Source organism: Mustela lutreola, chromosome 6 (genome assembly GCF_030435805.1).
Source record: "Mustela lutreola isolate mMusLut2 chromosome 6, mMusLut2.pri, whole genome shotgun sequence".
NCBI classification, from domain to species: Eukaryota; Metazoa; Chordata; class Mammalia; order Carnivora; family Mustelidae; genus Mustela; species Mustela lutreola.
Window position 1 is genome coordinate 91550097 of NC_081295.1, and position 15486 is coordinate 91565582.

Consider the following 15486-nt stretch of genomic DNA (forward strand, 5'->3'; position numbering starts at 1 on the left):
TAGATAAAAAGATTTTATTTATTTATTTGACACAGAGAGAAAGAGCACAAGGGAGAAAGGCAGAGGGAGAGGGAGAAGCAGATTCCTGACTGAGCAGGGAGCCTAATGCGGGGTTGGATCCCAGGACCCTAGGATCATGATGTGAGCTGAAGGGAGATGCTTAACTGGCCGAGCCACCCAGGTGCCCCTTGGTGAAAATACTTCCTAATAGCAACTACAGCCAAGACAGTCGTGGCTCCACATTCAACCAATGAGAGAGGGGTGTATCTTTGGGTCCACTCTGCCTTCCACAGCCCCATCTCCTTGTGTCCGCCCAGGGCCTGGCCCCAGGTGGCCCTCCTGGGCTTAGCTGCTTGGCCTCCAGCCTTTAGTCCTTTGCTTCAGTCTCCAGGGAGGTCCTGCCAACTCCTTCAGAGCTCCTGGCCTGGGCCTGTCTGCTGTCTGTGTAGTCTATGTAAGTCTGTGGGTGAGCTGGGCTGGAGCCGGTCCAGGGCATAGGCTCGTGCGGTACTGAGGACAGCTTCCAGGTCAGTGGTGGTTCCAGCACCCCGGGCCGCCACCTGAGAGCCCCAGGCCTTGCCCCCCATGTGGCTGCATACTGCCAGGGCCCAGGCCTCTGCTGTGAAGGCTGGCGTGGCACTCTGGGGACAGATGCAGAAGGGACAGTGATGCAGGGCACCCCTACCTGCCACAATCCACTCCATCTCCCTCAAGACTGGCATCATGGTGATTAGCTGGGCGCATGGCAGGGGAATCAGGTAAGGAGATGGTGGGGTTTGGGGACGTGGGTGGAGGTTAATGAATGTCTGCTAATTTGTTTGCAAGGGATGTGTGGCCTGGAGCAGGGCGGTAATTAGGGGAGCTCATGGTGCCTTCTCTGGTCAGGAGGTGTGGTTAGGGCTAAGAGATGGCCCTATGCCCGTCCTGGGGTGTCCCCATACATCCCTTCTACCCTGCCTCGGAGGAATCAAAGGTGGGGAACCATAGGGCTGGACCAGGAAGGGTTGGGGGTGGGGGAGGTTCCTCTCCTCCATCTCTCACCTGGGCCACCTGACAGGCACATAGCACATGCCCCAGCTGTTGGGGGCTGAGGAGGAACACAGAGGTGCCGGGCACCCGCTCACACAGCTGCCGCACCACCTTTACCAGCACCTGGACAAGGGAGGGAGATGGTGAGCCCACTGCTCTCTGGATTCCCAGCTACCTCCCACCAGGGACTCTCCTCCCTCTTCTGAACCCTGGGGCCACCCCCACCCCCAGCACTCACTGAGAGGGACTCGGCGGCAACTGTGTCCACAATCAGGGGCCCCTGTGAGTGCCGCTGCAGCAGCTCCTGGGTTTTCTGTGCAGCCTGGGGGAGGGGGCAGGAAGGATGGCATTAGGCGGGAAAGTAACAGGCCCCATCTTCCACAGTGAGCCCCAGTCCAGAAATTCCCGCCCCCAGCAATGGTCTTCGGCTTTGAACAGAGGTGCCAGGGGCTCTGTGTCCTTCCCTCCCCCCATCTCTGTCCTTTCACCAGAGCTCCAGACCCTCACAAGTATGCTACTGAAGGTCAAGGGCTAAGGCTGGAGCCCAGATGGATGAAAGGGGTCGGGAAGAAGGCAGATCTATAGTCAAGGAGCAATGAGGGCTGAATGGCTTAATCAAGTCAGTCTGCTTCCTAGAGGGAGAGTCTGAGCCAGACTCGGGAGTTGAAGGAGAGGCACAGTTTGGCAGAGAGATGTGGCAGGATGGCTTGGTGATGGTGCCCAGTGGGCGGGAGAGGGAGGAGCTGCCCATTCTGCCCCCCATGTCAGGCCAAGAGGCTTCTCGGTGTGCCACTCCAGCAGCTCTGACCATTGCAGAGTGTGTCAGCTGAACCTCTTCTTACCTGCCCCAGCTCCAGCTTCCGAACAGCCGTGTTGGCGCGCCGCTGCAGCCCCTTCAGCGTGGCCTGAAGCTCCCGACGCTGCCACTGGGGCATCATGGCCAGGTCCACGGCCTACAACCAGAAGCCCATCAGCAGGGCCCTTCCCTGAGCCACAGACTTGGAGTTGGGGCAGGGGGAGAATGGGGCGGGGGGGAACCATGGAGAAGGGAAGAGGGCCAGGAGAGGGTGGGGAGCAGGTCTATGGTGGGGGTGACCCTCACATCGGTAAGTCGTCCCATGTCCTTGGAGAGTCTCTGAGCCGCCACCACATCCTTGCTGCCCTGACTCAGCCGCTCTGTGGCCGCTTCAACCTCCTGGGCCAGATTCTGGCCCACCTCTCGGGCCTATAGGGATGGAACAGAATGTTCAGGGCTGCTTGGCTTACTCTTGCCTCACCAGGATAGGGGCTCAACCCACTGCCAGTGGGCCAAATTAGAAATATGTAACCATCAGGAGCACTCAAAGCACTGGCCAATCACAGCAGCTGCCAGCAGCTGGCCCTGCCCTATCCGCATACAGGTCCAAACCCTGCTTCTGCATCGGCATCCCCCAGCCTGAGAGTGTCAGCTGCATGGGCCCCCTCTGCCCCCCATCCGCCATCCAGCAGCCTCCCGGGCCCTGCTGGCATGCTAACCTGCTGGGCCTGCTCCCCGGTGACGGCCAGCAGGCGGGTGGTGCCCCTGGTGAGCTGACGCTCCCCAACGATGACCAGGTCCCCGATAGCCCCCGTGCGCAACAGGTGCCTGCGGCCAGGGGGACAGAGAAGGAAGTCGGTGGGGACGGTGGCACAGGAAAGAGCAGCCTCAGCTCCAAACCAGTGGCTTGTGGCTCCAGAGACCAGAGAAGGGTGAGGACCTGGGGCCTCAGGTTAGGGCAAGCAGGCAGGCAGGCAGCAGTGACTCACGTCCCACAGCACAGCTCCACAGAGGTCTGCAGTGCAGCTCGGGAGCCCGGGTCCAGTGCATGGGCTACAGGCACCCCCACTGACACCACCCGCACAGGATCTGGGTACACCTGAGGGTGGGAGGGAACAAGTCTGTTACCCGGCCTGTGTGTGGGGATGTAGGGGGCAGGTGATCTTCAGTGGTGGGGGGCGGGCAGCTCACCTCATCCAGACACCGTAGGCCAGGGACATGGGCAGTGCGTGCCAGGGCCACGTCCTCCACGTACACTGGCTTGTCCTGTGCCACAGCGTCTCGCACAGTGCCCTCCACTGCCCGGAGCTGCTGTGAGGTCAGTGGAGCCTGGTGGGGTGGAAGGAAAATGGACAGACTGAGAGGAAGTCAGCTCCACGCCAGTAACTGACACGGCAAGAAGCAGTCAGCTGGCTGACTACCCTCTGCTGCTGAAACAGTGGCTAGCCCAGAGCGGAGCTCACTCAGCCTTCAAGGAGCAGGCAGTTCTTTTCCTCAGAAAACTACCTGGGAGTAGGGCCTGCTGGGAACTAAAGGCCTTTCACTAGGCACTAAAAGTTAATGAAGAATCGAACATGCTCTTCTCTACCGAGGGAGCACCCAACAAGGGGCAGCCCAACAGAAGAGAAACCCAGGAATGTGGGGAGAGGGGGTGCGGGGGCAAGGACGGAGCCTGATGTGCAAGGAGGGAGGGGGACAGGGGAGGGAGGGCAGCTCGGTTGGAGCAAGAAGGTCTTGGGTGACAGCAGGAACAAGGAAGCTGGGTGGCTGGAGGTGAAAGGAAGGTTCTGGACACCGTCTGGCCGGCCCCCTCCCTGGTGCACCAGGACTAAGGGCAAGATGCTCCCCCACGGCCTCACGGTGACTGAGCCATGGGAGGCCCAGGTCCTTGGACTGGCTGAACCCCCAACACCCCCACCCCCCACCTGACTACCTCCCTGTAAGCCTGCTGCATCACCTGAAGCCCTTCTGCACCCGCTCACCTGTGTGGCCACGTCAAAGCGCAGGCGCTCGGGATTGAGATGGGAACCTCGCTGCTCCGTGCCAGGGCCCAGGGCCTGCCGCAGCGCCCAGCTGAGCAGGTGGGTGGCCGTGTGCTTCTTCATGCAGCCTAGACGCCAGGCCTGAAACACTTTGGTCACCCAGGATGCTGGGGCGTGGGGAGAGTTGAGAGGCAGCAGGATATCCCAAGTATCAGTGGTGGGGTTCTTACCTCATCCACGTGGAGCTGCACCTGGTCCCCCACCTTCAGGTCCTCAGGGGCCACAGCCTCATGTAGGATGAAGCCTCCACAGACCTGGGCCCGGGCCACTGGGAACAGCACATCCTGAGGAAGGGCAGGGGCCATGGCTCTAGAGTGGCAGCTTGTAGCTTTTCCCTCCCCTTGGTTCCCTTCCCAGCTTGGGCCTGCCGGGGGCAGAAATTCACTCGTGTGTGTGTGTGTGTGTGTGTGTGTGTATGTGTGTGTCTCTCACCTCCTGGTCCACCCGCGTTAGGTAGCCTCGGTCTGAAGCCTGACCCCCCTGTTCGGCGTAGAAGTTGGTTTTGTCCAAGAGGAGGCCAAAGCGCTGGCCCTTCCCCACGGAGGCCACGGCAGTCCCATCCTCTGTATACAGCTGGAGCACCTGGGCCTCACAGGTGCTGAACTCTGCCACGGAGAAGAACCATTATTGGTGCTAGGCCATGGTATGGGACCTGGGATGTGGGTCTGTGCCTTACTTGAAGCCAACAGGCACGTGGCTGGAGAGGACTGGGCCCCTTTCGTGTGTGACAGCGACCCCTGGGGGCTATCCCAGGAATGTGCAGGGCCAGGAGCAACCATGGCCACCCTCCTTCCCTGTCACAGCCCTCCTTCCCCAGTCACCTCCAGGTACACCTGTGGCCACCAGGATCCGTCCAGACTCTCACCATAACCCCCGCTGGGTCGCAGGGAGTAGTTGTACTTGGGACTGTCATCCGTTGGAGGCACCCCTCGGCGCTGCAGCTCCCCCAGTGCATGGACACTCAGCTGCAGTCCCTGCTCCTGAACGGGTTCGGCCTGCTGTGACCGGTGCTGCGGGATGGGCAGATGCGTTTGGAAGGGGCACGTGGATGGTGCCATGGGAAGCCTCCCTGAAGCCCTGTCCCTGCCACACACGGCTGTGTGGACCCTGCAGCCCCTTGCAGTAAGCCGCTAGGGCTTGGCTGACTGCTAGACCCTGGGCTGGTCAGTGAACAGGCCTTCACGCAGGGTCCCAGGATCAGGCCTCCCTCCCACCCCTCACCCACTGCTGCCCTTGGAGGTCCCCTCTCTAGGCCACTATGCTGGTCTCTCCCCTTCTGCTCCTGGTCAGCCCATTGCACTTGGATTCTCGCCAGGCTATGGGTCATTCAGAGGTGAGGGGTCAGACCCCATCTCAGCCTCCTGTTGTCCTTAAGAGTTCCTCCCCCAGGAACTCAGGGCCGGGGATCAGGTTGTCGCCAAAGAACCCTGGGACGGTGTTCCCCAGCCTGTACCTGGGCATCCTCCTGGGCCAGTCGGGCTAGCCCAGCCGAGTCCAGCTGGACACCTTTCTCCTCCAGCATCAACTCTAACAGGTCCAGGGGGAGCCCCAGGTTCCCAGACAGCGATAAGGACCAGGCCACTTCAGCTTTGAGGAAGGAAGACAAAGGGTGTTGGGGTGGGGGGGCAAGGGTCAGGATAGCCCAAAGGGAAAGGAATGAGGGAGCAGTAAGGGCCAGGGCTTTCTAAGCACACAGAAGCTACCAGGTGCCAAGCACAAGTGTCTCCTGCCTACCCCACTAGGTCCAGGACAAGGGTTAGGCCAGAGCTGAGGGTAACCCAGGGTACTCCTTTGTCATCTGTCATTTCAGAGGACATGGGAAGCTCATTCCAGGCAAGAAGCCAGGCTTGGGAAGCAGGGACTGGAGGCAGGGCCAGCTGGGCAGTGGAGAAGTGGAGAGAATCAGGGTGGTGTCTGGCAACAGAGAGGTCTGGGTGTTGGGAGACAGTGTAGGGAAAGGGGCATGGGGCAATGTGGGTGTGGATGCTAGGCACAGGCCTGCCCGAGCTCCCTTTTCTGCCTGCCCTGGCTCGCCTGCGTGAGGCTGTCACACCTTGGCCAGGCACCTCACTCACCAGGGAACAGTTTAGCAGGCCCCAGGCGCCTCAGGGTCCGGTCAATGATCCGTCGACCCCGCTGCAGGGAGGCCAGGAAGGCGGCCTCGTCCTCTGATATCAGGCTGGCTATCTGAACCAGGGCAGGGAGGGACTAGAGTTAGACCTCCTCTGAAGAAGAGCCGCTCTCCACCCCGTCTTGCTGGCCCCTGCCTCCCCATCTGAAGCCAGTACCTGGGCTGAGTTCTTCTGTAATTCTGGATAAGCGTCCCCCTGAGGGAGGTGGAGGGTTGAGAAGGTGTGAAAGGCAACTGACCCACTCTGTACCTCCCCACCCTGGGCCTCCCTGAGGATACCTGCCTGGGGAGCTCAGCTCAGATCGAAGGATGGGGAATGGAGCCAAATAGGGAATACAGGAGGAAGGGGATCCCAAACTCAAAGGCTCAGCTGCCCGGGCAAGGAGACCTCCTGAGGGCTCCCTACTTCTCATATGCAATCCCAGTTTTCTCAGCCCCATAGGACCTGGGCTGGACACTTAGGGTAGGGAGCCTAGGCTGGGGGCACTGTCTGGGCTCAGCTGCAAGCTTCCTGAGTGAGTATCCAGGGAGGCTCAGAAGGGTAAGCTCTGCCCTCACCAGTGTCTCCACCACGATGGGCACTAGGCTGCTAAGGAGGCCAGGCGGTGCTCGCAACACCTCTGTAGAGAAGCGCACAGCTCGACGGAGGATCCGACGGAGAACCAGCCTAGAGGGGTTCAGAGGCCAGCTATGAAGCCCCAGCCTCCCTTGGTCAGCATTATGGAGAGTGGGGAGGGCAAGGTCCAGAGTGTGTGCTCTCCATTTGGAGCCCTCACCCTTCCCCCACTCCTCCTGCCATCTCCTTCCTTCCTCTCCCCTGCAATCCCCCAGCAGTACATGCCTCTCCCTGCAGCCCTTCCAGACTCACGGGGCGCCTGACATTCCAGGGTAGACGCCATCAGCGATGCAGATACTGAGCGTGCGGATGTGGTCGGCCACCACACGGTATGCCATGTCTGTGCGCCCCTCGTCAGCTGCTCCTACCCGGCCCAAGTAAGGGGGTGCTCCGCAACCCTGGCAAGTGGGAGACAAGGAGATGTGGCTGCTGGCCCTGCCTAACGTGGCCCAGGTGGGGTTCTCTTCATCAGCACCAGAGCATCTGCCCTACCCTGTAAAGCCAATCACATCTGGAACACAGAGAAGCTTCCAACATGAAAGGGAGCTGCTCCCTGTCCCGCCGGGGCCACATTGAGCACTAACAATGATCATGGCTGTGATCACGTACTGAATTTCTGCTATCAGAATGGGTGGGTGCTTGAATGACGCGTTGTCTAATATCCAAAACATGCTGCTCTGGTATTACTGGCCTCTTTTTAAAAAGAGGAAACAGAGGCTTAGAGAAGCTAGCTGAATGCCACAAGGCCATGCATCATATCGCATTGCACTGGAGCAGATCTGAGATCTGAATCTGGCCTGCCTGAGCTCAGGCGCTCTCCATGGCCTACACCCACTCCTCCAACCTCTGTGGGGAGCAGGGAGGGAGGGTGTCAGTTGTAAGCTGTGCCTACATGGAAGTGCTCGGAATTAGATGCCTGGTCCATCCAGCTCCACACCTAGAGCTCCAGATCTGTGTCTTGGTGGCACTTCCCTCCTGCCCCCCACCCCCACCCCCACGAACAGTCCTGCCACTTACCACGCTTACTCCACTCAAAAACTCAGGAGCAGGCCTTGACTTTTATTTCCCCATCCCATCCCATCCCACCCATCACTGGGGCCTTTTGCTCCTACATCTGTGAGATCTTTCAAATCAATTACTCTTCTCCACTTCCACAGCTACCAGCCTAACCCCTGCCTTAATGTCTCTTCTCTGGATGATGAACTAGCCTCCCAGTTGGCTTCTTAGTGTCATCTCAGGTCTCCCTCCAGCCCACCCTCCCCAGGGCAACAAGAGTGGCCTGCCCCACCTCAGAACACTTCTCACCACACTTAGAATAAAAGCCCCACTTTGGACTTCAAGGCCCCACAAGGTTTGACTCCAGCCTTTCTTTGTACGGTAGATTGTCTGCAAAAAGGGCCACAATCCTTTCCTTTTCCATGTGTGTGCCACTTTACAGTGTGACCACAGCTGCTTCCCATCCAGGGACAGAATCTATTTCTCTATTCCTTGAACCTGGGCTAGCCTGGTGACTTGCTTCGGCCAACAGAATGAGGTGCAGTTCACACTGCTCTGAGCCTAAGCCTCAAGAGTCCTCGTGTGCGCCTGCTTTTCTTAAAACCTTGCTGAGCTGTGATGTGACGTGAACAAGCCCCAGCTAGCCTGCTGCTTGACACAGTCTGGTCCCCCGTGTTACCCCAAACAGCCAGCCAGCCAGCCAGCCAGCCAACCGATCCTCAGAAGTAGAACTGCCTCGCAGCTGACTACAGATGTATGAATGAACTCAAGAAAACCAAATGACCTGACAAAGGCCAGCCAATCTTGCTAGCCCACAGGCTTATTATACACCAAATAACTGGTTGTTACTTTAAACTACAAAGTGGTAGGTGGTTTGTTAGACAGTGAAATCTCACGGACACATTCTCCAGCTATATCCCATGTGATTCTTCTTTAGTTAGCTGGCCACTTTTGTGTTCCTTTCTTGCCTCAGGGCCTTGGTACCTGCTGTCCCCTCTACCTGAAATGAGCTTCCTGTGGCTGGCTCTTCCTCTTTCAGGTTCCAGCTCAGAGATCATGTCCTTGGTGAGCCTTCCCCAAACACTTGGTGTAAGAGCCCTCTGGACCCAACCCCCTCCTACTTACTATCACCCATGTTTACTGCCAGGTTACAATCTGCATTCTTGTTTAAATCTGCCATCTTGTTCTTAAATACATTTACTTATTATTTATCTCTTAGGCTACAATGTAATCTCCGTGATCTCTTTTCTGTTCACTGCTGTTCTGCCATACTAAACACAAAGGACTTCACCCACAGGAGGCACTCAACACATATTTTTTGAATAAATGAAGGAAGGAGTTAAGGGTAATATTAGGTAATAAACATGAACCCCAACCTCATTTTTGACTCTGGTATCCTTGATCGGTCATTGTTTATGAAGAGTTCTTAATAAAGATGGAAAGCCAAAGCTGGAAGGGAAGAGGCAGGCTCACCTGGTGTATGGCCTTGAGCAGTGGGGAAAAGAGGTCAGTGTCGTAGGTGGAGCGTGTGCCTTGCAGCACGGCCACCAGCCTTTCCAGGCCCATTCCTGTGTCCACGTGCCGCTGGGGCAGGGGCTGCAGGCTTCCATCTGCCTCTCTGGCCAGGGAAGGGTATGCAAGGTGAGGCCCCACACAGGGTTACAGGGGTGAGGCAGATGCCCGTGCAGGGGAGGAATGAGAGGGGGCTGAGAGTGGGAGGAACTAGAAGGCAGTTTCTACCCCTCTCCACCAAAGGCAGACAGTGATGGCCTTAGTTCCTATATGTACTTTCTTGTAAAGGGTGATCTCCACTCACACCCCTGCTCGGGCCCTTGCCTGAATCCACATGTCCCCTTTCTGGGATAGAATTCTTTGCCTTGAGAAGGAGACAGGTCAAAGCTAAAAGAAAATCTTAATAGATCATGAAGCTCAGCTTCAGCATGTGATAAAAAAGCTGAGGACTGAAAGCAGCAGTGACTAGTATAACCATTATGAGCATAGTTGGTTGGGCATCTGACTCTTGACTTTGGCATGGGTCATGATCTCGGGGTCATGGGATCAGGCCCTGCATTGGGTTCTGCGCTGAGGAGGCTGCTTGGGATTCTCTCTCTCTTTCTGCACTGCCCCCTGCTCCTTTGTGCTCCCCCACTAAGTAAATAAATAAACTGTTAGGAGCACAGACTAGGGTTAAATCAGTTTTTATCTGAAAAGTACTTAGAAATGTGCCTGGCACACAGTAAGCACCATTTAAATGTTTGGGTTTTCTTGTAAGAAATGGATCAAAGTCTCCTGACTGCTACCTTTTCCACTTCTGGCCAGGGATTTCCCTCCCGCTTCAGCCCCTATTACCTGTTGTGTTGAATGAAGACCAGATTCCAAAGCTCCACCAGCTGGGGGGCTCCCACTCTACCTGTGAGGTCATAGTGGATCTCGGTACACGGTCCACAAGGGCCAGTGTCCCCCATCTCCCAGAAGTTCTCTTGGGGTCCAAAGGAAAGCACATGGCTGGCAGGCACCCTGAGAAGAAAGCCAAGTGAGTGGTAGGGAGACAGACAAACCTGAGAGCCAGAACCCTCTCGGCCATGAAAGCCTCTCCATTAAGCTCAGCGAGAGGACAAATAGGGCTGACTCCAGTCTCCTAGGATTCGCTGAGATTCTGAGGACTGATGCTGATACTATTTGCCAGTCCCCTCGCCCTCCAGAAGTGGACATAATGGGCAGAGGCAAACTTACCCTAAGCTGAGCCAGATGTCCCTGCTCTCCAGGTCTGGGTCCAACCCTGCGTTGGGGTCACCACCAAAGTAGGAGACCCAGAGCCTGTCCTCAGGGATCCCATAGACCTGAGTCAGCAGCTCCCAGGCCATGCTGCAAGCCTCCTCCTGCAGGGGAAACCCACATGGGGTGGGAGGAGGAACATGGTGAGAAGAGGGCCCCAGTTAAGTGCCAATCAAGCCACATGAGTTTCAGCCCTCAGCTTAAGACAAAATTCCACTGCCCACGTTGTTTCCAGAACAAACCTGGACCATTTCTGTTTGAATTTCTTTTTTTCCCCCTGCCCAGGAAGCTCATTTCCTCCTCTAAATCCTTTCTTTCAAATCCCATCCTTTTCATGAAATTGTCTTTCTACCCTAAGCTGGGCTGATTTCTAACTCCTGCATTTTAGTATTTATGCCTGACCATTTATTCATACAATTACTGATTAGCCATTAGGCAAGAAGCACAGTCCTGGCCCTCAAAGAGCTTACAATCCAATACAGAAGTGAAACACATTCCTACCATACATGTTCACCTAGCACTTCGCCTCTGCGTCCAGTATGAGTCCTGTCTAAGCAGACACTAAGAATGGAGACAGGACTAATCTCCAGCCTCTTCTTGGTTGACTACTGACCCTTTCTTAAATCCAGGGCTTCCTGGAGACTCACTTTAAAATATTCACCCCCAAAAGCCCAATTGCCGAGCATCTCGAAGAAGGTATGATGGGAAAGGTCTCGGCCCACATCCTCCAAGTCGCTGTGGCGTCCTCCGGCCCTCACACACTTCTGGCTGTTTGCCACACGTCGGAAACCTGCCATCTCGCTTCGTGGATTCACAGTGCCCAGGAAGATTGGCTTGAACTGGAAACACATGAAGATCTCAGTTCTCATTCCGTAGCAGAAAGGAGAGGTGGGGAGTGGGGTATTCAGACTCTTACTGTACCCCTCAGAGTGCAGTGTGGTCTTGGCCAACGGGGCAATCTGGGAGCCTGGAGGCACCCATCTCCAGTGTGTATGGAACAGACAAAGGGTAGATAAATCAGGAAACAGAGACCCTCTGCTAGTAAACTAGGCAAGGCAAAAGAGGGCTGGTAACAGGGCACTGAATGGCTTCATCCTCCATTTCAGCTTTTCCAAACCACACCCAATAACCTCAGGGTATGAAACCAAGACCACAGGGCAGGTCTCACAAGCCAGCATTTAACAGCCGTCCTCGCCCATTTTACAGATGAAGACAAATTCAGAGGGTAAATGGTGCTCAAAGTCAAAAGCTTAGAGAACACAGTCTAGCAATACTAATTATTAGTTATCTTTATTTAAAGCATGAATAAATGAAGCCAGACTTCCCCCACCAGTCTGCCCCCATAAAAGTCCACACCCACCATTTTTTTTTTTTTTTTTCCTAACTGAGAGAGAGATCACAAGCAGGCAGAGAGGCAGGCAGAGAGAGAGGGAGCAAGCTCCCCGCTGAGCAGAGAGTCCGATGCGGGGCTCGATCCCCAGATCCCGAGATCATGACCCGAGCTGAAGGCAGAGGCTTAACCCACTGAGCGACCCAGGCGTCCCACACATCCTGCATTCTTGGACCTAAAACTCAACCCAAACCCTGAGGTTTCCAAGTGGAGCCTTCCCCAAACCCAAACTCGTGTCCCCAACCACTTAGCCCAATCACGAACTGCCCCCCTTCCCCAGAAGACATGAGCTCCGCCCCTCTCTTCTTTCGCCCAATCCCGCGGCGCCTTTCTCCCGGGGAGGGTTGGGTAGGGTGGGAAATTACAAACTCCGCCCCCGATAAGGGTGGCTCAGCCCCCACCTGGTTCATGCCGGCATTGACGAAAAGCAAACTGGGGTCGCCACGGGGCCGTACGGAAGCGGACGGCACCAGGCGGTGGCCATGGCGGTCCCGAAAGAAGTTCAGGAAGGCGTCCCGTACGGCCGTGGCCTGGGCTGGAGGGGGCTCGGATGAGAGCGGCTGACGGCTGGGGCTCACCCATAGGGGCGACCTTCGAATGGCCCGCCTCAGTCGCCCGGCGGCGGCTGCCATCGATACCGCCATCTTAACTTGGGGCAGTGACTTCACGGGGTCAAAGGGCACCGTCTCTCTCTCTCTATATATATAGACGGTGACTTGGAAAGGAAGCCGCGCGGTTTTTACAGCGGTCCCTGGCGGTAGGAGGACTCAAGGCAGCCTCTATTGCCCAGGTAGAGTGATTGGGAAGGGGACTTAAGCGGGATTAGGTTTAGCTAGCACAGCTGCCTGACACCTGGTAGGCCCTTAATTCATTCGTCATTAAACAAATATTCGCTTAGAGCCTACTAGTGCTAGGCATTGTTTTAGGCCCTTAAGGTATATTAGTAACAACTTTAACAAAAATTCTTGCTCTCCAGAAATCTATATTGTAGTAGTAATTGTTATGTTTATTAATTTTGCAAGGTTACAGTTGGAGTTGAAGTGAACAGACATGGATTCAACTTCATGTGTCTGCGTGTGTGTATGTTTGTGTTTCCGGGCCGAGGGAAGAAGGCAGAGTGTCGAGAGGTAATACCAGCATTCATTCAAGAAAGCATTCAGTAGGGGCGCCTGGGTGGCTCAGTGGGTTAAGCCTCTGCCTTCTGCTCAGGTCATGATCTGGGGGTCCTAGGATCGAGACCGAATCCGGCTCTCTGCTCAGCAGGGAGCCAGCATTCAGTAGGGGCACCTGGGTGGCTCAGTGGGTTAAAGCCTCTGCTTTCGGCTCAGGTCATGATCCCAGGGTCTTGGGATCGAGCCCCACATTGGGCTCTCTGCTCTGCGGAGAGCCTGCTTCCTCCTCTCTCCCTGCCTGCCTCTCTTGCCTATTTGTGACCTCGTCTGTCAAATAAATAAATAAAATCTTAAAGGAAAAAAAAATTAAAAAAGAAAAAAAAAAAGAAGCATTCAGTAAGGTACCTGGATGGCTCAGTGAGTCAAGTGTCTGCCTTCCGCTCAGGTGATGATCTGGAGATCCTGGGATTGAGTCCCGTGTAGGGCTTTGTGCTTGGCGGGAGTGTGTTTTTCCCTCTCCCTCCCCCTGCTCTCTCTCTCTCTCTCTCTCTCACTCACTTGATCACTCTCTCTCTCTTAAGTAAATAAATATATATATATACTTAAAAATATATATATATATATCGATTGCAAACTATGTGCCAGGCACTGTTCTAGACACTTGCCGATGCCCTTTGTTCTTGGCATTGGAAATGACCATTTTGTTCTAAGGGACAGAAGCAGACCCTTTGGAACAGGAGTCTAGGGGGGACTGAAGCCAAACAGCATCTGCTCCATTATTAATTGCATAATGTTTGGTCTTTTAATTTGCCTGGGGATTAGAGAGAATCCAGGTTGTCAGAGCAAGATGAAGCTGTTGACCAACAGCTTCAGGGATTTCTCTCTGTCTCAGCTTCCCAAAGCCCTAGGGTTTTGTGTGCTTTGCATTAGGGTAAGAGAGATCCACCTCCTGCTTCTGTCTTTATCTCTATGGTAACAGACCTGACCATGATGCCAACACAGGCCCTTGTGGGTACAGCCGGAGTCCTCATGGGGCATCTCATGATAACCTCTGCTCTGGGTTTAGGAAATTAAGCAGGTTAAGAAGAGACATTGCCAAGATTGAAGCTCAAGAGGGACAGCAGAGCTGAAATCAGTGTGTTCACCTACAAGGTTTCAGTCATCCCCGTGGGCTCTTTTGGTCATTCTTTATGAGTTATGTTGTTTAGGGACTTTTGAAACATGGTTTCCTTGGGAAATGTTTAGTCTTTTTTGGACTTGAGTTTCTATAGCAATAGTGAATTGTCAGCTTTGTATTCTGACAGAGCACATAGCATCGATCCCGTGATCCTCTGTTTCTTCCCTTGCCCACGTAAATTAAAAGAGTTGTTTTGAAAGTGCGTTTCGCCTGTTTTGGCTTTTCCAATGTTTTTGGAACAGGAACCCAAAGCCAGATGGGGATTTCTGTGAGATTGATGATCTTGAGACAAGACTGTGAAATTCTTCCCCAAACTGAGATGGGAGTGTTTTGCTCGAGAAATTTAGCTGGGGCCTCTGATGTCAACTTTCTTTCTTTTTCAGATTTTTTTCCTAGAAACTTTTTTTTTTTTTTTTTTTTTTTGACAGAGAGAAATCACAAGTAGATGGAGAGGCAGGCAGAGAGAGAGAGAGGGAAGCAGGCTCCCTGCTGAGCAGAGAGCCCGATGCGGGACTCGATCCCAGGACCCTGAGATCATGACCTGAGCCGAAGGCAGCGGCTTAACCCACTGAGCCACCCAGGCGCCCCGAAACTTTTTGTATTATAGTAGGAACTCCGTGGTTCTTTTTGTTTTTATTTATTTATTTATTTGACAGACAGAGATCACAAGTAGGCAGAGAGGCAGGCAGAGAGAGAGAGAGAGGAGGAAGCAGGCTCTCCACAGCAGAGAGCCTGATGCGGGGCTGGATCCAAGGACCCTGAGATCATGACCTGAGCTGAAGGCAGGGGCTTTAACCCACTGAGCCACCCAGGTGCCCCAGGAACTCCGTGTTTTTAAAGATTTTATTTATTTATTTTAAAGAGAGAGCATAAGCAAGGTGAGGGGAGAAGCAGAGGGAGAGTGGGAGGGAGGGGGAAAGAATCTTTAGCTGACTCCATGCTGACCGCAGAGCCTGACTGGGGGCTTATTCTCATGACCCTGAGATCATGACCCTAGCCCAAACCAAGTGTTGGACACTTAACCAACGGCCACCTACGTGCTCCAGAAACTCTGTGTTTTTAGACTAACATGGACCTAGTATGGAGCCATGGATTTTTTTCCCAAACAGCTTTATTGAAATATAATTCACGGGGCGCCTGGGTGGCTCAGTGGTTTGGGCTGCTGCCTTCGGCTCGGGTCATGATCTCAGGGTCCTGGGATCGAGCCCCGCATCAGGCTCCCTACTCCACAGGAAGCCTGCTTCCCTCTCTCTCTCTCTCTCTGCCTGCCTCTCTGCCTACTTGTGATCTCTGTCTGTCAAATAAATAAATAAAATCTTTAAAAAATATATATATAATTCACATACCCTCCAAGTCACCCATTTAATGTGTACAATTCAGTGACTTTCAATAGGTTCATAGAGTCCTTATCTGTTACCATAA

At 54.6% G+C, this 15486-nt stretch overlaps 1 protein-coding gene and 1 long non-coding RNA gene across 3 annotated transcripts in view; one reads left to right on the forward strand and one right to left on the reverse strand.

The window, feature by feature from the left end:
• Nucleotides 1–12452, reverse strand: AARS2 (alanyl-tRNA synthetase 2, mitochondrial). Of its 2 annotated transcripts, XM_059178119.1 has the most exons (22): nucleotides 12177–12452; nucleotides 11033–11224; nucleotides 10344–10489; nucleotides 9960–10127; nucleotides 9084–9228; nucleotides 6867–7012; nucleotides 6557–6665; nucleotides 6156–6194; nucleotides 5943–6054; nucleotides 5321–5454; nucleotides 4733–4877; nucleotides 4300–4472; nucleotides 4038–4151; nucleotides 3808–3948; nucleotides 3017–3154; nucleotides 2815–2924; nucleotides 2545–2653; nucleotides 2132–2254; nucleotides 1872–1982; nucleotides 1268–1351; nucleotides 1042–1152; nucleotides 1–641 (listed from the first exon to the last, which is right to left on the reverse strand). In XM_059178119.1, exons 1-22 carry the CDS (start codon nucleotides 12417–12419, stop codon nucleotides 411–413), a joined length of 3024 nt encoding a protein of 1007 aa, XP_059034102.1. In that variant the 5' UTR covers nucleotides 12420–12452; the 3' UTR covers nucleotides 1–410. The 2 variants fall into 2 exon arrangements, with proteins under 2 accessions (XP_059034102.1, XP_059034103.1); XM_059178120.1 differs by lacking the exon at nucleotides 6156–6194.
• LOC131834040 (uncharacterized) overlaps nucleotides 12434–15486 on the forward strand; it is a 15841-nt gene continuing 12788 nt past the window's right edge. The window contains exons 1-2 of the long non-coding RNA XR_009354731.1: nucleotides 12434–12565; nucleotides 12798–12902. This is a non-coding gene — a long non-coding RNA (uncharacterized LOC131834040). The remainder of the gene's footprint in view (nucleotides 12566–12797; nucleotides 12903–15486) is intronic.

Excerpts from the sequence above, each read along its gene's own strand:
- AARS2 (XM_059178119.1), bottom strand. The coding sequence starts at position 12,419 with ATGGCGGTATCGATGGCAGCCGCCGCCGGGCGACTGAGGCGGGCCATT. Across the intron at positions 6,055-6,155 it reads TACAGAAGAACTCAGCCCAG|ATAGCCAGCCTGATATCAGA; the intron begins GTACTGGCTTCA and ends GCCCTGGTTCAG. Across the intron at positions 2,255-2,544 it reads CCGGGGAGCAGGCCCAGCAG|GCCCGAGAGGTGGGCCAGAA; the intron begins GTTAGCATGCCA and ends CCATCCCTATAG.